Genomic DNA, 25,459 nt, shown 5'->3' on the forward strand with positions numbered 1-25,459 from the left:
AGTACCTTGGAGCATTGAGCTGACAGTCTTGCCGTTTCCTCTACCATGTTTCTATTATGGCTATAATATTCCAATCCCCTGAGCTAATCCACACCTTGAGTTTGTCTATCATATCTGTTAAACCTCTTGCATTAAAAAAGTGCAGTTTTCCCTCTCTCTTTGCCATACTTCTGGCAGTACTGTTTACTAAACTTGCTCTCTCTGACTACATTATTTGCCTCCAACTACACATCTGCCTCTTTTCTGTTCTGGGATTCATCCTCCAGCCAATCTAGTTTAAACCCTACCAGCAAATCTCCCTCCCAGGATATTGGTCCCCCTCCTGTTCAGGTGCAACCTGCCCTCTTATACAGGTCGTTTCTGCCCCAGAAGAGACCCCATTGATCCTAGAACCTAAATCCCCATCTCCTGCGCCAGCTTCTCAGCCATGCATTCAGCCGGCTTATCCTTCTACTTCTGCCTTTATTAGTATGTGGCACTGAGAATAAATTAGAGGATACTATCCTTGTGATCTTAATTTTTAATCCATTTTCGATCTCCCTATCATTGGTACCAATGTATCTGGCAGCTCACCCTTTCCCTTGAGGATGTTTTGCAGCTGTTCAGAGGCATCTTTGACACCTGCAGCCAGGAGACAACACACCATCACAGTCACAGAATCTCCTTTCTGTCCCCTTAACCACTGAGTCAACTATCTCTATCACACCACCTGACTCCACACTTCCCAGCTGAGCCTGAGAGGCATTGACCTGACTGCTTCTGGTGAAAGGCCATACCATGCAGCAGTAACCCTCTCTCCGGGCACTTTTCCTTGCAACCGCAGGAAATGCTACACTTGTCGCTTTACCTCCCCCCTTGACTCCATTTAAGGACCCAAGCAGTCGTTCCAGGTGCGGCAGAGGTTCACCTGCACCTCCTCCAACCTCATCTATTGCATCTGCTGCTCTAGGTGTCAGCTGATCTACATCGGTAAGACCAAGCGTAGGCTTGGCGATTGCTTCGCCCAACACCTCCGCTCGGTTCGCAATAACCAACCTGATCTCCCGGTGGTTCAGCACTTCAACTCCCCCTCCCATTTCGAATCTGACCTTTCTGTCCTGGGCCTCCTCCATGGCCAGAGTGATGACCACCGTAAATTGGAGGAACAGCACCTCATATTTCGCTTGGGCAGTTTGTACCCCAGTGGTATGAACATTGACCTCTAATTTCAGGTAGTCCCAACTGTCTCCTCCCCTTCTCAGCTCTCCCTCAGCCCTCTGGCTCCTCCTCTTCCTTTCTTCTCAATTCCAGTTCTATTTCCTTAACACAGTCAGTCAGGCATTGAAGCTTGGTACACTTCCCACAGGTGTAGTCACGAGGGACACTCGAAGTTTGTTGGTATTATTTTATTTTGAATTGAATTCTGTCTTTACTTTGTGTACTAGTCATGTCTCTACTATTTATTTCATTCCCCTTACATGTTTTTCCTCTACCTGCTAAATTTTTGTAAGGTGTCCTTGAGACTCTTGAAAGGCGCCATAAATAACATTTATTATTATTATTATTATTATTATTGCAGGATACTCTGTATTGACAATCTCAACACCGAAATATGAAAAGTGAATGTTTTAAAAAATAAAATAAGAATGGAAACTCATTGCTTGCACGCACTCTTTTCACAAGTTCACAAATTATAGTAGTAGAATTAGGCCATTTGGCCCATCGAGTCCACTCAGCCATTCAATCATGGTCGATCTCTGCCTCATAATTCCATTTTCCTGCCTTCTCCCCATAACCCTTGACACCCGTGCTAATCAAGAATTGGTGTATCTCTGCCCTGAAAATATTCACTGATTTGTCCTCCACAGCCCTCTGTGGCAATGTACCACAGATTAACTACCCTTAAATAACAACTTTAAAATCATTTAATTGAGTGTGGAGCACATTGAAGAGAAGATATGCCATGCCATTTTGTGACTTGTGTGATATCTATTACCCTGCTATAATAGAATAAGTGTTATTTATTATTAATGACTAAGAGTGCTTTGTGATAATATATCAATAAACTATTCTTTATTTTTTGTTAATTCATCAATGCAGCATATGGGAAAGTTTTCCTGGTCAGAAAAATCAGTGGCCATGACACAAACAAGCTCTATGCTATGAAGGTACTCAAGAAGGCTACGATTGTACAAAAAGCTAAAACCACGGAACACATCAAGACAGAACGGCAGGTGCTAGAACATATCCGCCAGTCTCCTTTTCTGGTCACATTGCACTATGCCTTCCAGACGGACACAAAGCTTCACCTGATTCTAGGTATCGTTTTAAAAATTGCGGTCTTTGTTTTTAAGGACACTCAAAATTGTTTGTATTGTGAACATTTTTTATTTCTGTTTGACGTAGCATTGAAAGGTGCATTTTTATATGTCCAGATACTGTAATAATTCAGTATATACTGTAACAAATATCCTGCATTAAGTGTCTTGTCCCAGAACCATGACCAAACCAAACTAACTTTCAATGTTGATTTGGTTGATTTTCCTCCACAGGAGATGTAAGATCATAAGGATAATCTGAAGTGGTCCCTCCCTTAAGATTATTATCGGGTATAACATAAATAATTTTCAGTGGTCAGTAAAGGTGAAATGTACAGCACCAAAGGCATCCATCTGCTTGTGCCAGATCTTTTATAATTGGCGTATGGTACGCTTGCCTTAATTCGTTGGGACACTGAGTATAAGATTTAGGAAGTCAAGTTGCAGCTTTATAGAATTCTGGTTAGTCTGCATTTGGAGTATTGTGTGCAGCTCTGCTCACCTGATTACAGAAAGTACATGGTGGCATTGGAGAGATTGGAGAAGAGATTTACCAGGATCCTGTCTAGAGGGCATTAGCTATAAGGAAAGGTTGGACAAACTTGGATTGTTTTCTCTTAAGTTGGCAGCTGAGGGGAGATAGTTGATAGCTGAGAGTTTATAAAATTATGATATGCATTGATGGGATGGAGAGTCAGAATCTTTTTCCCAGGGTGGAAATCTCAAATACCAGGGCATAGCTTTAAGATGAAAGGGGGAAAGTTGAAAGGAGATATGCAGGGCACATCTAGGACACCTTCTGATTCTGTCTTAGTATCTCCAATTTTACTTGTTCTTTTGTTAATAGCGTTGTCTTCAATGCCTGAGAACTCAAGCCCTGAAATACCTTCCTTACACTTCACCAACATTGTTTTATTTCATTAAAATGTTCTTTAAAGGCTTTAATCATGTTTTGGTTGCTTTTAGTATTAGCTCCTTGTGTTGTTCACAGTTTGATTTCATTTGGTTATGTCCTCTGAGTGGGACCGTGAAATTATAGAATGATTAAGGTTCATTGAAGTTTTCATTGCCAATGTTGTTTGAATTCTTTCTGCAGACTATGTGAATGGTGGCGAATTGTTTACACATCTATACCAAAGAGAGCACTTTACAGAAGAGGAGGTTCAAATTTATACTGGGGAGATTGTATTAGCTCTGGAGCACCTCCATAAGGTAAAAGTGATAAATATTTCAGTCATATGGTGTAGAACTGAAATGCAAATTATTGTGTCCAATGAATATTGTAGAAATCCATGTTGGACATAATTAGTCTGCTCATCAATTTATTAGTCTTAAAGTCATACATCACAGCCCATTCATGTGACAATATCTCCACCAAATGCCTATCTTTACTAATCCCATCTTCCAGCATTTGGCTCCTTGCTTTCAATGCCATGGAGTTTCAAGTGCTACTCGTGATCATCTGTGCCATGAGTGTACGTATCTCCACCAATCCCACAAACAGTATGTTCCAGGTTTCAACCACTCTCTACGGATGAAAAGATTCTTCCTCAAGTCCATTCTAAATGTCTCACCTCTTGCCTTAAACATATGTCCCCTGGTTATAAGCACTTATCCAAAGGGGAATGGTTACTCTTTTTGTCCCTCATAATTTTGAATACCTCCAGCAATTCCATCCTCTCTTGAATTTTCTACCCTGGAGGATAGTGGAGGTTTTTCACTTAAAGAAAATGTAGATCATTTTTTTTATAAATCAGGAAATTGAGGCCTTGTGGAACTGGCAGAGACGAAGGGTTGAGGCCTCAGCAGATCTACCATCATCATACTGAGTGGCTTGCTAGGCTGAAGGAACCAGCTAGCCTGTACCCGTTAATATTTTTTGTGTGAAGGGTCCCGACCAAAGCATCGCCTGTCAATTTCTATACAGATGCTGTCTGTCCCGCTGAGTTCCTCGAGTACTTTGTTTTTTTCTCAAGATTCCAGCATCCGACAAACTCGACAAACATCCAACACTTTCCACATAGTTAAAATGTCAAGGTCAAGGTCAATGTCAAGGAAATGTTTATCCCAAGCAACATCCTGGTGAATCTTTGCACCCTTTCCAGTAAAATCCCATTCTTCATATATATGTATTTGTCTAAAGTAATTTATTAATTCTTTTGTTGACAGCTTGGCATCATATATCGAGATATCAAGCTTGAAAACATTTTATTGGATGGTGATGGTCATATTGTTTTAACAGACTTTGGACTCAGCAAGGAATTTGTCACAGATGAGGTAAATTTTGCTGGTTCTTTGAGGATGAACAGACTTTTTACGGACATTAAATTTTCTGCCCATTGTTTGCAAAAGTGATCAAAAATGTTCTTACCTTAATACATTAACGTGTAGTTTTTATAATTGATTTGTAATGTCAATGTATAAATTTCTTTTTACATAGGATGAAAAAACATATTCATTTTGTGGCACTATTGAATACATGGCACCAGAGATTATTCAAGGAGGACGTAATGGCCATGATAAGGTAAATGACTAGTAACATTATTGTTACATTATCGAATGAACAGGTTTTATATTTTTGATATAAAATGATTTTGGAGTGAATTGAAGTACGGGTATGGATAGCTGTGTTATCACAGTACTCAGTTCAAACTATATCTGCTTATTTATTATGGCTAGCTATCTTCATATAGTATTAGATTTGCTGCTACATTTTATTTAGTAAGTTTCCATAATGACGAATCATTGTTAAAATTGTTATGGCATAATAGATCTGTGTTTAACAGATCTAACTTCAATTTTCTGTTATAGATTGAGATAGTCATACAATCATATATCATGGAAACAGGCTCTTTGGCCCAACTCATTCATGCTGACCAAGATGTACCATCAAAGCTACTCACATTTAAAAGCTGCATTACCATTTTAGAAGTTGAAAAACAAATACACTGTTAAAAGTCTTAAAGAACTCAAATTTCAAACAAAGCTAAGATACTCAAAAGCCTTGCTGCAAGTGGTGTCAAAGCCAGACTCTTTGTGTGCTGGTCCCAGAAGATGATCTGTGATCATACATTACAATGTCTCCACTCTTTTAAATATTTATTTTAACAGCAGCATTTCTTACACTAACCACACTACTTTATCTTGCACTAAATGTCACACACTGTATCCTGCATACATACACTGTGGATGGCTTGATTGTAATCATGTATAGTCTTTTCATTGGCTGGATAGCAGGTAACAACAAGTTTTCCACAGTATCTCGGTGCACATGGCAATAATAAACTGAACTGAACTAGTTTACAAACTTCTAAATGCATTTAAAAAGCAGCTTCCAAACTTCCATGTTCACGTGAGCAGGCATGGAAAACCAAATGTTTCTGTAAGGTTACGTGCAATAGTTTCCTTGACACTTCCTAATAAATTCAGGCCAAGTCTAAACTGTCTGACAACTTGCAACAAGGAAGGAATACCCTGTGAATTGAAAATTGGCAAAAATAAATAGCAGCTAGCTGTCAATCATCTGTGACATTTAATTTGGTTTCTGAATTTTCAAAGTAATATCTCTTAGTTGTATCATTGACAGAATATAGTACAGTAAATCCTCATAAAAATGGACCATAGGGAGGGGAATGCTGCCTGTTATTGCCAATTGTTCATTATAACTGAGTAAGGTATTATCATTGTATGTATTTGAAATAAAAAAACATCAAATGATGGTTAGTGCACATCACAAAAGAACACAGTGCTGGAGTAACTCAGCGGGTCATGCACCATCTCTGGAGAACACGGATAGGTGATGTTGGGCCATTCTTCATACTGATCTGTTTGCTCAGTTACTCCAGTACTTTGTTTTATTTCACCTTTAAACTAAGCGCCGATGCCTCTGGTCTGCATCAGTGACCCCAACTTCACCAGTTGGCACGGCTGTTGTCGTGGCTCATGTTGTAACCACCGACAGGACGCGCTTTCTTGAGACCGCCACCACCAACAGGATGCACTCAGTCATTATTAGCCTTCTAACCCTCTCACCTGTCACTTTGTTCACTCCCCACTCCCCTGTTCACTCTCCACTCCCCTGCAGTCGTCGACATCTTCCAAGTTGGGGTATGTCAGTGACTCAGGGAGAGAAGGAGGAGGAGGTGGTAATGGTGGGGGTGAAGGGGAAGAGGCTGATTGGACAAAGCGACAGTCAACAAAAGGAAGCAGCAACGGAGGGGAGGGAGCCCCACTGTGACCGAGCGCGTCTTGTCGATAGCATCGACCTGAAGAAAGCGCTGTCTCCTTGGGGCTATAACGTGAGCCATAACAACTGCCACGTCATCTGGACCGTGCGGTGGATAAAGCTGGTGCATCTTGCGAGCTGTGGGTGGCATCAGAAGCCGGGGCTGGAGAGACAGTGAGTGCGTCGGCAGGTCTGTCCACTATAACCAAAATCCATTATACAGCTGAAAAGGGGTCCATTAAAACAAGTGTAGTGTAAATATCTTTAAAGGGCAATTATATTTCTTTAAAACAAGAACCTCTAAACAGTGGAAAGGAACAATTCAGTTTAATTTCTATAGGTAAAATGAAAGAAATGCTTTGTATTATTCCTTCTTATTCCTTTTTCATAAACTCAATCTTTCTCTACCTTTTTATTTATTTCTGATTTCTTCCTGATTTAACTCTACCTACATTAATGCATCTTTCACAATCACTCCCCTGTTTTCTTTTGTCCGGTCCGGTGCTTTTTTGTATACAGGTAGATGCAGGTATACATCATTAATAAACATACGTATCACATTGTCGGAAAACAGAATAACGATGTCCAACACTTAAGAGATTCCTATATGCCAAACAATCCCCAATAAGCACTGCTCCTGCCATTAAGGACCTAAATGCCTTGTTAACCTCACTACAGATTAACCTTCTGAAGTTTCTAGCAATTTACAAGGGAACAAAAATTTGAGATGAGAAATAAGGGGGAAAATGTAGTCAACAGGGAATAAAGTAAAATGTATCACTCTGGGCCAGTTTGAACAATTATCTGCACTGCATTCTAAAACCACCAAAAATCAGTATAATTTAAATGTAGAACATCAGTTGTGTAAAAATGGGAGCGTTTCTCTAGAGTTTATGTGTCAAGAAATTGTGAAAATCACTTTTATATATAAACAACACATTTTCAGTAATCTTGTCTATTTCAATATTGTTCTTTAATAAGTAGTGTAATGTCATATTTATTTTAGATGATTAATGTGTTTATGAATGGTATAAAATATATTTGTACTTTGAACAAATCTCAAATAGTGACTTGCTTGAGCAGGATAATGTATTTCCCGAAAGCTGCTCTCTACAGTATATATTGATAGATTACTTCATCAATAATCTTATGAAGGCATTTCTCAGTATTCAAGGAACAATGATGTGTTGTTTTTTTCTGTACAATCCTTATAAGATTTATATACGACATGTATTACTAATAATTAGTATAACTAAGTTTGATATGTATGTTGTGTTTATTTACATTTTTAATCTGAATTATTGCATTTAAATATGGGTAAAATATAAAATGAAATGGAGGTTGAATTTGGGTTTTATAAACGGACTTTTCTGGAGTGGGATTTGAACCCGTGGTGAGAATGTCACCACTGAGCTGCAATTGACGACATCTATGTCATTGGTTCTCAACAGGCAGTTGATTGGTGGAGCCTTGGAGTCTTAGTGTATGAACTATTAACTGGAGCTTCTCCATTCACTGTGGATGGTGCAAAAAATTCTCAGTCGGAAATATCAAGGTAACTCCAACAGGATTTCATTCTTTTTTTAACTTTATTTTTGGTTTTCAAGTTATAAACACAAATTTACGCAGAACACCAACAAACAGGACAGAACAGTACACAGCTTATATACCCCCCTCCCCATCCCCAAGGCTCAAAAAAGCGAAAGAGAGGGGGAAAAATAAAATAATAATAACAATTTTTTTTTAAAAGGCAGAGTCTTTGTGTTTAAATGTTACATGTTAACAACAGCAACATACAAATATAAATAGATGATTATGACTGTGTAGACAATATTTTCAGTTAAAGAAAAAATCTTTAATAAAACCTATAAAAGGGTTCCAGGTCAGCGGGAAGTTTCTGTGGGCCTTGCACCGTTTATACCTGATCTTTTCCAAGGGTAAAAAGGAGAGCACCTCCTTTAACCAATGCAAAAAAGATAGAGCTTTTTTTGACTTCCAGTTGAAAAGAATAAGCCTGCGAGCAAACAATGATGCTTGTAAATTTGTAAGCTTACAGTTTAGTGGCGGTATTCCAAAGATAGCTGTATGCAAGTCAGGATTTATAGTCTGTCTGCAGATATGGGAGAATACCTCAAATATGTTTCCCCAGTAGCTGTTGAGAGAGGGACATGTCTAAAACATGTGTCCTACAGAGGCTGGACTATGGCCACATCTAGGGCAGCCAGGATCTGTGGTAGAAAAGATTCTGGCAAGTTTGTCTCTTGAATAATGAAGACGGTGAAGCACTTTAAATTGGATCAACCCATGGCGTATACACAGCGAAGAGGTGTGTATACGAATTAAGCTCTCTCGCCACACCTCATCAGAAATCTCTACACCCAGGTCCCTCTCCCATGCTGCTTTAGTTTGGTCCCAGGTTATCTGTTTTAATTCCTGTATTAATGTGTAAATTGCTGAAACACATTTCTTGTCAAAGGGGTCCAACTCCAGAATAGTGTCTAATTGGCTCTTAGTGGACAGATGAGGAAATGAGGGAAACACTGTTTTAGCAAAGCTACGTATTTGAAGATACCTGAAGAAATCAGATCTGGGTATATTGTGGTCTTCAGCAAGCGTTTCAAAGGAAGTGAACGTTCCGTCAGTAAACAAGTCACAAAAATATACCAGTCCATTCCTATGCCAATATGAAGATGCAGTATCTAACATGGAGGGTGTAAAAAAATGATTATTTGCCACCGGGAAAAGCCTGCTGGTACCTTTTAGTCCAAAATGTTTCCTGAACCGTAGCCATATTTTAAGCGAGGTTTTAACCACCGGGTTTGTCATTTGTATTTTGCGATTATAAGGTAGTGAGCAGGTGACTATCGCTAATGGATCAGATAGGAGTTCCATCTGTGCCCAGTCTGTGCCCTGTTTACTCTCACATGAATATGTCCAATGTAAATGTTTTACAATATTTTCAGCCCAGTAGTAATAGATAAAGTTAGGCAAACCTAGACCACCCGCCTTCTTAGGAACTTCCAAGTATATTTTCTTCATCCTGGGATTTGAATTGTTCCAAATAAATGATGAGATTAGTCTATCTAATTGCTGAAAAGTTGTCCTAGGTATGAATATGGGGATCATTTGAAAAAGATAAAGAAATCTAGGTAAAACTGTCATTTTAACGATATTAATGCGACCTACTAATGAGAGTGGTAGTGTTGACCATTTTTTGAAGTCCTGTGTTCGTTCCAATAATGATTTAAAGTTATGGCTGTGTAAACCTCCCATGGTATGGGTGACTTTAATTCCCAGGTAAGTAAATACATTTTTCTCAAGTTTAAATGGGAAGTAGCAGTCGCCGTCAGTGTGATTGATTGGGAAAAGCAAGCACTTTGAGTAATTTATCTTATAACCTGACAGGCGGGCCAAAATTCTCTAATATATGCAGTAGCTTTGGTATGGAGTCAGTTGGGTTGGATATATATACCAGCAGGTCGTCCGCATACAGCGATACTTTGTGAGATTTACCACTTCGAAAGATACCTCTGATACCATCTTCTGTCCTATGATCTATAGCAAGTGGTTCTATTGCCAAATCAAATAAGTAGGGAGAAAGGCTGCAGCCCTGTCTGCAGCCCCTAAAGAGCTGGAAGTAGTCAGAGATTATATTGTTGGTCCGCACAGCTGCCGTTGGCACAAAATATAATATTTTAATCCATGATAAAAATGATGGACCAAAGCCAAATCTTTTGAGAACAGCAAACAAATATTTCCATTCGACACGGTCGAATGCCTTCTCGGCGTCTAAAGAAATAATTACTTCCGATTGTTCTGTGGTGTGAGGTGTATACAATACATTAAGTAGGCGCCGCATGTTATAGAACGACTGCCTGCCCGGTATAAATCCAGTTTGGTCAGGGTTAATAACTTTGGAGACTACTGTTTCAAGACGGGTGGCTAAAATGTTTGTGAGGATTTTATAATCACAATTGAACAAACTTACAGGGCGGTATGAACCACACAATAGTGGGTCTTTATCTTTTTTAAGTAGGTCTGATATGGTTGCCTGCGACATTGTTTGAGGTAATTTCTGTTGGCTAAAACTTTCCTGATACAACAATTTAAGTGTTGGAGCCAGATTGATTGCAAATTCTTTGTATATTTCAATTGGGAAACCGTCTGGTCCTGGAGCTTTGTTGCTCTGCATCGATTTAATTGCTTGCAATATTTCTTCGGTTGATATTTCCCTGTCAATTTGTGCTTGGTCCTCTGTTCTATTTTCTGGGATGTACATGCTGTCTAAGAAGGCAGGGATACATGGCAGATCACTGGGTGGTTCTGAAGCATAGAGGGAAAAATACAACTGCTTAAACTGGTCATTGATGGCATCTGGATCAGTAGTCTTTACCCCCGGCGATGTTAAAATTTCAGGAATAGTACTGGCGGCTGTGGACTGTCTGATCTAGTGAGCTAAAAGTTTTCCTGCCTTTTCTCCGTGTTCATAAAAAAATTGCTTTGATTTGAAGATTAGTTGCTCTGTTTGTCTGGTGGATAAATTGTCAAATTCCATCTTAAGTAATAATTTCTCCTTGTAAAGTTCAGGTGTTGGCGAATTGGCATACAAACAGTCTATTTCCGCTATACTATGGCACAGTTCTGTCAGATGTTGTTATATTTCTTCCTCTCATATGCTGTATATGAGATTATCTGTCCTCGAAGGTAGGCTTTAAGAGTCTTAGTCGCTAAGTGCATTTCCGGAGTATTATTAATTTCCATAAAGGTGTCTATTTGTTGAGAAATAAATCTTTTGAAGGACTCCCTAGATAGCAACAGAGGATCAAACCGCCAAGTTCGTCGAGGTCTAGGGCAGTCTAGGAAGCCTATATCTAGTTGCAACAGGGCTGTGGTCAGAAATAACAAGACTGTTATACTGACTCCCCTTAACCATGGAAAGGATCCTACTATCTACAAGAAAAAAATCAATTCTTGAGTAAGAATGGTGTACTGGGGAAAGAAAGGAATATTGTTTTGTTTTTGGGTTATTTCTTCTCCAGGGGTCAAAAAGAGTATATGATTCTATAAATGAATTGGTAACAGCACCAGAATTTGAAATTTTACTATTAGGTCTCGGGTTGGATCTGTCCAAATAAGGATGTAATACACAATTAAAATTTTCCCCTAATATTAGTTGGTGGTCATTGAGATTTGGGAGGGATGTTGTGAAGCGAGAGAAAAATGATGGGTCGTCCCAATTTGGTCCATATACATTGGCTAGTGCCACCTGTGTGCCATATAGATTGCCTGGTACAACTACATACCTTCCCCTGGGGTCGGTGATGGTCGATGATAAGATGAATGGAATCCCCTTCCTGATTCAAATAGCTGTGCCTCGTGATCTAAACTCATTTTTGGAGCAAAATATTTGACCTATCCATGCTTTTTTCAGTTTCACATGTTCACTTGATCGGAGGCGAGTTTCCTGAAGGAAAATAATATCAGATTTCAGAGATTTTAAATGTGCAAAGATCCTGCTCCGCTTTACTGGATTATTAATTCCCTTTATATTCCAACTCTAAAAACGAATGTAGTCGTTATTTTTGATGTCATCCATTTTTTACAGGGTAGTAAGAAAGTAAAAAACCAATAAAGTCGCTGCCTACAAACAAAAAACAGAGCCTTAAGAACCCCTGCTGATCTACCAGTACCCTAGAGATCACATCCCCCATTACCAGTGTAACATCGCAAATAACCATATAAATAACAAACCTCTAACAATGAGCCCTAAACAGTGTGAACCATAATCTAATACAGATTATGTTACAATGATTTTACATTATCTCTGATTGAAAACTATGTGCATTAACCTCTGTACAACATTTATCATAGCAGTCCCCTCATAGGTCACTGAAACTGTGTCATCAGGATAATTTCCAAAAACTAAATGTCCTTATAGAATATAAAATAAATATTTTTCAGATGGATTAGTCATTATTGAAACACATCTGTATAAAAAACAATAAAGGCAACATTACGTGTGAATTTGGGAATATGACTGTTGAATACTGAAATAAGGTCAAACTCGAACTGTAACTTTACCCTATAACTCGACTCCTTGCCAGTCCGCTGCACTAGCTGCCAGCACTTGGCCATCAGTGCCGGTTAGCCGGCAACACCAGTCAGCCGCTAATACGAGTCTGTCGATATCTCAGTCTTGGGGCTTAAGATTCTTCCTGATTTAGTCCACCACCTCCGCCGGGTCTCCAAACGGCTTATCTTGGCCAGTCAACAACGAGATATGGAGAGTCGCAGGGTACAGGATTCCAAACTTTATGCCCTGGCAGGTCCGGAGTAGCCGCTTAGCTTCGGAGAAGGCCGCTCTCTTTTTAGCCACCGCTGCGGTATAATCTGGGAAAATGCTCACTCGCTTGTCATTTAGGGTCAGAGGGGCCAAGCGAGTTTTTGGAAAACTTCACTTATCTCTTGGTAGTAATGGAAACTTACCACAATGACCCTCGGAGATTCTCCTGCGTTGGGTGGAGGCTGTTGGCTATGGTATGCTCGGTCTAGAGTCGGAGCGAAGTCAAGGATCAGTAGCTCCCATAGCTTCTTAGCGATAGCATCCGTAGGCCGCTGGTCTCCCCCGGTCTCGAATCCCTCTTTTATCCGGTGATGTCGTCCCTCCAGGTCATCTAGTTTTAGGCGTAGCATGGCAACTTCCTGCTTTAGCTGCTCCGTTTCCCCCTCAAGTTTCATCGTCTTGTTGGAGTATGTATTCAGACCGCCCTCCAGCTCTTTCAAACGGGTGTCTTGTTTCGCCATGTCATCTCTTATAGCGTCTATTTTAGCATTCAAGTGTTTGGTGTTTGAATGTATTCGTGCCAAAATCCTGCTTTCGCTGCTTGTTATGGCAGCCATCACTTCAGACAAGTCGGCAGACTCACCGTCTTGGGACCTTGAGGCTTTAGCGGCCTGGTCTTTGCCAGACTTTGTTTTGCCCATGGCGTCTCGAACGCTGTCAATATGCAAATGCAAAGTCGCTAATTTGGTGCCCCTGCAGTTCAATAACGCGTATCTTAAACCCAAGTCGTCTGAGGTTAATAGAAAAAAAGTTATTAGTATAAAAAGTTCACCCTGGGCAGGAGCTCAGAAAAACACGTTCCTACATGTCACTGCTCACCAGCGCCCCCAGATTTTATTTTCTACAAAATTCTAATGTTCAATGCATTTAGAATAAAGAATGAAAGTATCATTCACAGAATATGTTCTTGCATTGAGTCCCTGCATGTATGGTGTGTTCCAATTTTCCAAATGTTCACATTTAAGCTTAATTAATTTGAAAAAAAAAGCCAATCTGTGCTAAATACATTTGAATGGCCACTCCTGTGGTACATTAAAGGGCCTGTCCCACCAGCATGCGATTGCATGCGTCTAGCGCGACCAAACGTGGTGGCTTGAGGCGTACGGCCTCGCGGGGCCGGTCCCACTTCCAACCGCGGAGGCGTATGGAGTTGTGCGGGGCTGGTCCCGACATCATACTCACCAATCAGCTGGGTAGGAGGCGGGCCGACTGAATTTGAACGTCGCACGGCGTCGGGCGGTGACGTCATCGCGCAACGGCATGCCGGGCACTGACGTCATCACGCTACGCTACGCGCTGGGCGTACGCCATCAAGACGCTACGTACGGCGTCAAGACGCTGCGTACAACGTCGAGACATTGTGTACGCCCATCGAGGTGCTGCGTACGGCCTCAATGCGGCTGCGGGCCGACAGGCCATTGTCGTGCGGGATTTTCGGACAGTGCAAGATTTTTGGAGCCCCGCGCGATGTCGGGACCAGCCCCGCACAACTACATACGCCTCCGCCGATCGAAGTAGGACTGGCCCCTCGAGGCCGTACGCCTCAAGCGACCACGTTTGGTCGCGCTAGACGCATGCTATCGCATGCTGGTGGGACAGGCCCTTAACAATGCATTTTTAATACTGTAATCCAAGTGCCAGCACTACAGTAAAATTCCAGTCCTCCACGTCCAATTGTTTGAAAATCCTGATGGTTTGGCACCTGGCTCACACATTAGTCCAGAATGTAAGTTGGGGGCCCAGGGTGCAAACTTTGTCTGGGTAGTAGCTGTGCACGGGTCTGGACTGTGGGCCCAATGTGCTGTTGGGGGCAGGGTTGAGTTCTTGAACAATAAAAGTCAGGAACATAGACATAAAATGCTGGAGTAACTCAGCAGGTAAGGCAGCAACATTGGAGAAATAGAATAGGTGACATTTCATGTCGAGACCCTTCTTCAGATGCATAGAACATCGGTTTGAAGTGGAGCTGGGGTCCAGAGTGCTTGCATATTTTCTGCTCAGTTTAAACTTAACTGGTTTACTGGGACATTTATTATACCACTGTGTAAAAACGTGAATGAGTAAAGTGTTTGTGGGAATGGGAATAAAATAAAATAGACTGTAAAACCTACTGGGTCTGGCAGGAGTAATGTCTTATGGTTACCGGGCAAAGTTTTGCTGTATCATCAAACACCAGTGGTCTTAAAGATCAAACATAATCAAGTTGGAGCACGCATTAAGTTTGCATTTCAAACTAGAAGTGAATTCAGGCTTCTCGTGCTCTATTTTTGAAAAAAAAATCATTTATTATTTAGCGTGGAGGTTCTGGTGAGCAATTGATTATGATGTGTATATATATCTACATTGCTTAAAGTCAGACTATTTAAACTAAATTCTTTTAGAATTCTTGTAGAGATGGTTGTAATCTCTGTAAAATAAATCACTTCAGGGGCCCAACTTGTTTACATTCACAGCAGAGATCTAGTTCCATTATCCACACCTTTACTAACAACCGTTAAATAAAATGTGGGCTTGTGGCTAGTTAGTATATACGTACATAATGTAAATCAAGCCTCAGGGCTTGAGTTTGCAATAATGACACATGTAATACGTTACAGTCTTTCAGCTGCAATTTCTGCTCTACAGAGGCATAATCTGGCTCAAACCATTTTGTCACTGTGGTATATATCTCAGTGGACTCCACTGGATTGCACACATCTGGACAAAGAATAGTTTTCATTGAAAACATTTGGCAATTTAATTTGGAACAGTTGTAAAGGAAACACCAGGGAACATTAACTTTGCACAATGAAACTACTTACCTTCAGCACTATTCAGAGATTACACAATTTTCCAGCATCTAATTATTTCTTTTTATGCAACTGCATACAAAGAGGAAGAAATAGGTGACCCTTCTTCAGATGCGAAGGAGTCTATATTCAAAAATCCCTTTTAGACCATAAGACATAGCAGCAGAATATGGCCATTCGGCCCATCGAGTATACTCTGCCATTCAATCATGGCTGATCTATTTTTCCCTGACAATCCCATTCTTCTGCATTCTCCCCATAACCTTTGATGCCTGTAGTAATTAGGAACCTAACAATCTCCACTTTAAAAATACCCAATGTCTTGGCCTCCACAGCCATCTGTGGCAGTGAATTCCACAGATTCACCACCCTCTAGCTAAATAAATTTGTCCTCAACCTTCTTCCAAAGATATATCCTTTTATTCTGTGGCTGGCCCTTGGATTCTAGACTCTCCTATTGCTGGAAACATCCTTTCCCACGTCTACTCTATCCAGGCCTTTCATTATCCGGTTTCAATAAGATCCCTTCTCATCTCTCTAAACACCAGCGAGTACAGTCCCAGAGCCTTCAAATGCTCCTCATTCATTAATCCAATCATATCACTTCTTTGCCCACTCTCTCAACCTGTCCAAGTCCTGCTGTAGACTCCCTGCTTCCATAACACTACCTGGCCCTCCAACAAATCTTCGGAGGTTTTTCAGACATCAAAACGAACTTGGCGACAAGTCACAAATTCCCTTATTCAGATCGTTAACATATAACATGAAAAGTAGATGACCCAAAATCAATCCATGTGGAACACCACTAGTCACTGGCAGCCAATCAAAAAAGGCCCCCTTTGTTCCCACTCTGCCTTCTGCCAGTCAGCCAATCTCCTATCTATGCTGCTACTGCGGTTCTAATACCATCTAGTTTAGTAGCCTTGTGGGTGGCACCTTATCAAAGGCCTTCAGAAAATCCAAGTAAACAACACGCATTGACTCTCCTTTGTCTATCCTGCTTGTTACCTCCTCAAAAAACCAACAAATATGTCAGGCAAGATCTCCCCATAATAAAACCATGCTGACCGGCCTATTTTATCAAGTACTTCCAAGCACTCTGAAACCTCATCCTTAATAATGGACGCTAAAATGTTACCAACCACAGAAGTCAGACTAACTGGCCTACAGTCTTGATCCAAAAGTCACCTATCCATGTTCTCCAGAGATGGTACTTGGCCTGCTGAGTTATTGCAACATTTTGTGTCCTTTTTCATTGTGGTTACAACACAAAATAACAGTAAATCTTTTCTTTATTCTTGTATATAAATACATTCTGAAATCTATTATACCAATTAGTTCTCTATAAGATCTTTAAAAATATATAATATCACAATAACTAAGGTCCATAAAAATATTGAGTTTACATTGCATCCATTTTTTTATTTTTCTAATAAAATTGCATGTGCTGCAAAGATATATTGCAACTTCACTTCTGTATTCTTGAGGTCCTAATTTAATTTCCTATCTTGAAGTGGTGAATGGAGCCTGGCATCTTCCCACTGTGACAGATTTAGAAAGAAATCACTGGAAATTATGGTAATTGGCTAGTGCTGCCTTTGGCAGCTGATTAAAGGCATCAATTAGAAATGCTTCTGCCCACCCAGCATTCTAGCTAATGGTGGTATATGGATTTAGGAGGGAAGTAAAGCATTTTTACTTCATAAATTCCAAAGCTATTATCATGTGGAAAATATGATTAGTAAATTGTGGATGACAGGAAGGTCAGTGGTGTTGTAGATAATAATGAAGATGTCTAAGGCTTCAGCAGGATATTGACCAGTTGGAAAGTTGGGAGTAGTGTGGCACATGGAATTTAATCCTGACAAGTTGATACATTTTTGGAAGTCAAATAAGGGTTGTTATATCAGTTTAGATTAGATTAGATTAGATTAAACTTTATTAATCCCCTTATTCAGGGGAAATTCTGATGTCCTTGCAGCACACTAATAAAAATACAACATAGCATTCAAAAAGAAGTTCAACACAAAAACATCCCCCCACAGTGATTCCCACTGTGGGGGAAGGCACAAAGTCCAGTCCCCATCCTCTTGTCCACCCAAAGTCGGGCCTATTGAGGCCTCCACAGTCGCCGCCACGGCGCCCGATGTTCTCGCCGGGTGATGGTGCTCCGGCGTCGGGAGAACCCCCAGCGGCTTGGGGTGCCAGGAACGGCCGCCTTCCCACCGGAGACCGCGGCTTCCAAGCCAACAGACCGCGCCGGACGGAGCTCCGCACACTGGCGATCTCAGCAAGAGATCCCAGGCTCCGGGATGTAACGTTCAGCGTCGCAGCTGGCCGCTCCACAGAACCGCGGCTCCACAATGTTCTTATCGGCGGTCCCAGCATACTGGAGTTCCAGCGCGGCGACCCAGGAAAGGCATCGTCCGCTCCGCAATAGCGCTCCAGCGCTGCGCCGCCGCCAAAGCCGATGTTCTGGCCAGGTCCCCTCAGGGAAACGTCGCTCCAGGACCCGCTGGTAGGCCGCAAGGACAGGTCGAAGTCGCTGCTCGGAGGAAGGCAACCCCTCCGACCAGGTAGGGACTCGAAAAGCAGTTTCCCCCTTCCCCCCCACCACCCCCCACACATAAAAAGATTAGGCCCCCTGACTACACACTCAACGTACTAAAAATAATAAAAAAGAAGGGGAAAAAAAACGGACAGCTGCAGGACAGGCAGCCATTCAGGACAGCGCCTCCTCCTCCTCCTCCTCAATTCCCATTGAGTTTAGTTTATTGTTATGTGTACTGAGGTACAGTGAAAAACATTTGTTACGTGCTAACCAGTCAGCAGAAAGACAATACATGATTACAATCGATCCATTTACAGTGTATAGATATATGATCAAGGAATAACGTTATGAAAGGTAAAGCCATCAAGGATAGTCCGAGGGTCATCAAAGAGGTAGATAGAAGTTCAGCACTGCTCTCTGGTTGTGGTAGGATGATTCAGTTGCCTGATAACAGGTGGGAAGAAACTGTGGGGACATGCCGAACTTCCTAAGCCTTCTGAAGAAGTAGAGGGTTGGACATATACAGTGAATAGAATGTTATGAACAGGGACCTTGGTAACATAGGCAGATAGCGTGATGAAGAAGACATATTGTGTGCTTGCCTTTATAGGTCAGGTCATGAAGTATAAAAGTTGGGTCATTATATGGCTACTTTACAAAACACTGCTTGGACAACACTTGGGGAACTAAGTGCGGTTCTGCTTGCCAAACCATGTAAATGATATGGTTGTGTTGAAGAAAGTGCAGAAGAGATTCATCAAGATGTTCCCTGGATTGGAATACATCAGCTTTCGGAAAAGATTAGATAGGCTGGGTTGATTTTCGCTGGAGTGAAGGAGACTGAGGGGTTATCTGATAGATATTTACACTATTATAAGAGTAATCAATAGGGTAGTCAGAATCATTTTTCAGTGGTAAGGGTATCAAAAGGGCATAGGTTAAAGGTTAGAGGAAGGAAGAGGATTTGAGGTGAAAGTATTTTATACAGAAAGTGGTTGATGGAATCAGATGCAATTTCTGCATTTCAGAAACAGTGAGATGAGCACTTTAGGTAGAAAAGGCATTGAAGGTTATGGATAATCAGCAGATGGGATGGGTGTGGACGGGTGCAAAGATTGGCATGAACATAGTGGGTCGGAGGACCAGTTTTTATGCTCTTCAACTCCATGGCTCTCAAATGAAATAACTATATATGGTTTGCAAGAAAATGTGGAGAAACTATCTGCTCTCATTAATAGTAATTATGTTTTCCTTAAAATAGTGGATTGTTTTTAGTAATATGAAAATTTCATTGACTTAATTTTAATCAAGTTAAAAATTTGCTGTATTTTTCACTTGTAAAAGTTGCATATGCTCTGTTTGCGCTCAATATTGATTTTGAAAATAAATAACAAATGTGTTCTTTCTCAGGCGAATCTTAAAAAATGATCCACCATTCTCTGCGGAGATTGGGCCCACTGCCAAGAATTTAATACAGAAACTTCTGGTGAAAGACCCTAAACGAAGGCTTGGTTCAGGTCCAACAGGAGCTGCAAAGATAAAATTGCATGCGTTTTTCCAGGTGCTGTATCACTCCAAACTAATGAGTATGTAGTCTAAATTATGGGGCTTAAACAACGTGACTGAGGCAGAGGCATTTCTGTTGAGGCAATGCCAAGGGAACAGGTGTGCTATAATCTAAAGAACAGTGCAGCACAATTCTGTCATTTCATTTGCTTAATGTTAATCTCTTTTTAAAATGCTTCCTTTGGAGATTTCAACACAAATCGTTGTTTCATCTTGAATTACTACATTGCACGAAATGGTGAAACAGAACCTTAAAAATGTAACTGAATGTGGACTTGAATTGTTCCTTTCTACTTAGCTATATTTGTTTACATGCTGTAATATTTTATTTTTGATTAGCTTTCAATATGGTGCTCAGTGATTTAATAGGGAATTATCCAGACTACCATTCACCTTTTTTTATTTTACCTTTGAGTTACAATCAGTCTGCAACCCCTTGCTGAACCAGCTGAAGATATGCAGTACAATCCATTGGTCAATACATCACAGTACATACCTCTGCGGTGTGCATCAATTATAAAACTCCAATTATTACAATTTCAGCTATAAAGGAAATTGTTGCAAAGAGTTATACTGTAAATCTGATTGTCTTGAGTATGTAATCCAAGTAAATCCCTCTCCTGTTCAGAACAGCCTAGTTAGTATAGTTCTCTCCCCTACCTCCTCACCCACCTCTGCCATTTCTCCAACGCATCCTGAATCTCAGTTTGATCCAGACGCCCCATTCCCATTGAGAATATCATTCAATTGGAGGCTTCCTGACATTCAACAGTCCAGATCCACTGAAAAATCTCAGCAGATCCAGGAATGTCATGCGTGTGGTTGCCCAGCAAACGTCAGGAGATTCTAAACTCCCAACTCTTTAGAAAAGGCCCAGCTTCAGTCCCAAATCTAGTTGGAATTTCTGAAATCAGCTTGTGTCTTCCCACCTTCCCCACCTACTCAAAATGTAGCTAAATATATGTAGTTATGGCAGTAATTGGAGATGACAGATCAGAAAGCTGTGCCCACGAATATTGGAATAAGTAGAATGCCTTGAAATTAGCTAATTATGGACATTATAAGCTCTAATAGTTAGTTGTCTTAGGATTTATTTTTGTTTTTACCTACTATTAAGTTCATTAGTTGCATTTTCTGAAAGTAGAAAAATATTGAATAAAATAGAATTCCTTTGTTAACATTTTGAAAGGCTAGGCTTTGAGCAAGACATTGGCTTAATTGCAAAACTCCTTTCTAAAATGTATATCCTTTATGGTAAAGAAAACTACTTTTTTGTTATTCGTGTCTAGATTAAAATATTACTGTCCCGTTAAATGTGTGTGGTCCATTAGTAATTATTTGCAATGCTTTGGCAGATGACAATGGGTTTTATGAAGTTTGTGATGTTTATACAAAAAATTGTCTAAATGACCATGAACATTCTACCTATTGCTTACAAACGATCTCTAACATAGTGTGGAAGCATAAGCGGTAATTTAAATAGTGAGCATATTTACCTTCCATTTTGATAACTGTTCTTATCTGTAGAGCAACATAAAAACTGTACAAGGGATAACAGTGATATTTTCAATGTATTAATGGTCATCCAATTCATGAACCAGCAATTGCAGGCAAAGCAGATTCCTTGATGGTTTCTTGCCCCTTGTCTTATCTTCTAGTCTGTCATTGAATGGTCTCTTTTGACAGACCTTGATTGCGGAAGAGCAAGATGCCGCTGACTGAATGAAATCCTGAGAGAGTGTGAATTCTTTGGCTCTGGGTGGCAGGTTAATAGAAAGGTGGGACGTTTCTATCCATATTTGGGGAAGCATCTAGGAGGCAGTGTGAAAGGGTCAGGCAATGAAAGACATCCGAAAGACGTTGGAAGATCTGGCAGGGTGCATGCTTCCCTTCAAATTCCCTATAAAGAGATTAGTAAGCAATTATATACACTACCATAATGACCCAAATAATGAAGTAATACTGCACTACAATTTTCAAGATAGTTGCATATTTCAGTAGTGGCAATGGCTTGGTCAATGGCTCTAGGCTGGAGAGCGAGCTGGTAGATTGGAACCTTGGATCGTTTAAGCAAGTAGGGTTGGTGGATAGAAAGGAGGAGTTGGAGCCCAATTGGGAAATGGGAACATGAGTACAGATAAATATGGCATTGAATACACAAAGGTACCATTCTATCACTGCATTATTGAAACCTATTTATCCCGAGTGTTCCCAACAAAGCTCATTTTGGGATTTTCCTTTAATATATATTTTCACATTTATCTTTAGGGATTAAACTGGACAGATCTAGCCACCAAATCAATTGAACCTCCAATCAAACCTATCATTAAAAATGAACTTGATGTCAGCAACTTTGCAGAGGAGTTTACAAGAATGGATCCAGCCTATTCTCCTGCTGCTGTTCCTCAACATACTGATCTATTTAAGGTACATCAACAACAGATTTTACCTCCCTATGCAATAACTTTTTCAAATTTTGCATGCGCAAAATGTGTTTGATTAGGGATATTACTATAAGAAAATCATAGGTAGAATTCATCTAATATTCCTCCTTACGATAGATTGACAAGGAATTAAATACCATTGTATTTTGAGCACCAATAACAACGCATGGTGGAATTTGAAAGAAAGAGATGCCTTATATCAGGTGGGATAAAGGGCCTGTCCCACTGATGCGACTTTATAGTAACTGTCTTCGACCTTCAAGCTCGAGGGCACTCGCCTGGAAAACCTCGAGCTTGATCGACCATCAGTGATGAAACCGCGAGCTGGATCGACCAACCTCACACACACACACACACACACACACACACACACACACACACACACAAACACATCGCAAAGGCGGGGGCCAGGGAAAACGGGGTAGCGCTGTCTGAAATTCACGGTACGGTAAGTCCTTTGCAGCGGGGGGGGGGGGAGAGAAGGGAAGATAGGAGGGGAGAAGGGGAGAGAGGGGGGGAGAGGGGGAGAGCAGGGGAGAGAAGGTGTGGAGAAGAGGGGAGAAGGAGTGGAGACACTTTTAAGAAGCCAGACAACTTATAATAAAGTTTAGCAGGCATTTAAATTACCGGTCCATATAACAATTACAGCACGGAAACAGGCCATCTCGACCCTTCTAGTCCGTGCCGAATCGGTCGGTCTTACTTGGTTCTGAAAACTCCAATGAGCCAATCAAAATGCCTGGTCAGCGAAAGAGATTGCTTACGGCTGCCCTCGACTGCCTATAACTACATAGTGACCCCACTCCACTGCACTACGAGTTCAAAAGAACCATGCCGACCAATTTTTACTCGCGGAATATTTTTCAACATGCTGAAAAATTTTCCTCGACCAAACTGAGGCCGCGAATATGCGGGAACTTCCCTCGAGCATGAAGGAGAGTTCCAGTTACCTCATAGGACCTCCTAGGACCACGTGTCGACCATGCTGCGAGTTTGAGTCGAGGGCAAACTCTTCTAAACTCGCAGATTAGGTCGCCGCAGTGGGACAACCCCTTAAGTAACAGTCAACCTATACTTCACTGGACAGAAAATACACCACATATTAACAACATGTTAATGTCAGGAGTAAGCCATCTGGCAACTTGCAATGCCATCCTGTATAATCAACTTCCTGTCAAACCCTTGCCTTCTCTACTATCCAAAAATATCTGTCTCAGCATTGAATATATTTAATGACTCCATCTCCTATGGGAAAGAGAACACCAAAGATTCACAAACACTCTGAGAGGAAAAGATCCATTCTCATTTCCATTTTAAATGTGTGATGTCTTGTTATGGAGCTATGCTTCCTAGTTCCTGCTTGCCCCTAGAGGGAAAACATTCTTTTGGTATCTGCCCTGTGCTGGACAGGCTGGGTTTGCATTTGTTGTTTAGAAAAGTGATAGAGGACTTGATTGAACACAGAAGATCCAAAGTGTTTTTGTCAAGGTGGAGGTGGAGAAAATGTTTCCTCTTACGGCAGAGCTGTTTACAAAATAAGAGATGATCTATTAAGATCGAGAGTAGACACCATTTTTTCTCTCAATATTTGATGAATATTTGGAACCTTCTTCCCAGAAGGACAGACGAAGCAGACTCTTAGAATAATTTCATGAAATCTTGACAATCGAGGAGCAAAATATTACCAGAGGTAGACAGGGATGCAGAGTTAAATATACAATCAGATCACCCATGATCTTATTGGATAGTTGAAAGACTTGAGTGCCCAAGTCCTACAACTTAATTTGTCCATTTATATGTATGTTTGTATCCCTCTTAAAATTAGGTAATTGAAATTGTACCATCTGTGTTCTTACAAAGGCTGCAATAAGGCGTTCCTGCTTTTATACTTCCCTTCATATGAGGCCAACTTCCTATTTTCTTCCAAATTACTGCTATACCTACCGATAATGTCCTGCATTTCATGAATACGATTACATTTCCTCCGTACTTCCACATTGCTGGATATTTACATTTAAAAATATTCTGGCTTTCTGTTTGTCAAATGAACGTGCATCTATTTGCCAATTTTAATTTGCCCATTTACTTAACCAATAAAATATCCCTTTGCAAGTTCAATGTGTTCTGCATAACGTCTGTTAACTCTGAGTTAAAGCAAACCCTCCTTGACAGTTTTTGGATCTTTAATCACATTGGTCTCTTTTAAAGAAGGCTTCATCTTCAAGATCAGATTTTTACCAATCAAGCCATCAATTGTGAATTAAATGTTGTTGGATGAAGTTTGCATAGAAACTTAAACAAGAGAATTTGGATCCAAGTACAAATATCCCTTTGAAGATAAATCTTTAGTCACAATGCAGCTTATCGCGTGGTCGGAGGGGCATAACCTCTGTCATTACTTTGTATGCTCTCCTTGTATCGCTCTCTTTCTGTTTTGTGTCAGCGAGTGTCACGACAAATTTAATGTGAGATAAATTTTATTTGGATGATTGCTATTAATTACTTCATCCCATTAGAAGATCGAGTTTTTTCACGGAGTGATTATTTCCAAGTATATGATGTTTTATTGAAAATCTACAGATCTGGTGAGCTGCAAGAATGAAATTACCACTTCACTGGGTAACGGGTACAGACTAAATTATCAAAAATGAAACTGATGATGGTTTCCTTCAGACAGCCATCAGCAAAAAATATATATCTCAGGGTTACAGCAAAATGTATCAGAAACAGACATTTCTGAAGTGATTCTTTTTTTGAGGTAACGTGACTGAAATCTCCCCAGTATTTCCGAATTTTTAAAGATTATCTAAAAAAATGCAGAGATCAAGTTGAATAATTTCTCTCAAGTTAACTTGCGATGGTTCAGATGATATAAATATCATTTTTGCCATTACTTATAACTAAGGTTTAGGAAGTGTCAATTATGTTACCCCAAAACTGAAATCCTTCAACAAGCAGGGTTGTCATTAGGGAATTTACCAAAGAGCAATTAACCTTTCCGACACTTGCATGCTTGGCTGTGAAAACAGTTACTCTAACTTAATTTAATTGTTTAAACTTCATCTGAAAGCATAATTTGTAATACCTCTCAGTGATCTATAAAGCAAATATCCTTGTTTTTGTTTAATGTGGTTTATGAATCTGATCACCTGAAGCTCCTGAAGTTGCTGTGAACTGACCTTAGCCGACATTAAGTTATCAAGTTGGTGAGGATAGAGGGAGTTTTGTACAAGATGATGTTGCT

General features: G+C 40.4%; 1 protein-coding gene across 1 annotated transcript in view; it reads left to right on the top strand.

Moving 5' to 3' along the window:
• The window catches only part of LOC116975879 (ribosomal protein S6 kinase alpha-5-like), a 62,012-nt gene that overhangs the window by 16,596 nt on the left and 19,957 nt on the right, over window positions 1-25,459 (top strand). Inside the window, exons 3-9 of the mRNA XM_033025197.1 lie at window positions 2,080-2,298; window positions 3,394-3,509; window positions 4,467-4,574; window positions 4,738-4,821; window positions 7,974-8,077; window positions 19,616-19,766; window positions 22,040-22,198. Coding sequence (XP_032881088.1) covers window positions 2,080-2,298; window positions 3,394-3,509; window positions 4,467-4,574; window positions 4,738-4,821; window positions 7,974-8,077; window positions 19,616-19,766; window positions 22,040-22,198 — 941 coding nt within the window. The remainder of the gene's footprint in view (window positions 1-2,079; window positions 2,299-3,393; window positions 3,510-4,466; window positions 4,575-4,737; window positions 4,822-7,973; window positions 8,078-19,615; window positions 19,767-22,039; window positions 22,199-25,459) is intronic.

Source organism: Amblyraja radiata, chromosome 8, assembly GCF_010909765.2.
Source record: "Amblyraja radiata isolate CabotCenter1 chromosome 8, sAmbRad1.1.pri, whole genome shotgun sequence".
Taxonomy (NCBI): Eukaryota; Metazoa; Chordata; class Chondrichthyes; order Rajiformes; family Rajidae; genus Amblyraja; species Amblyraja radiata.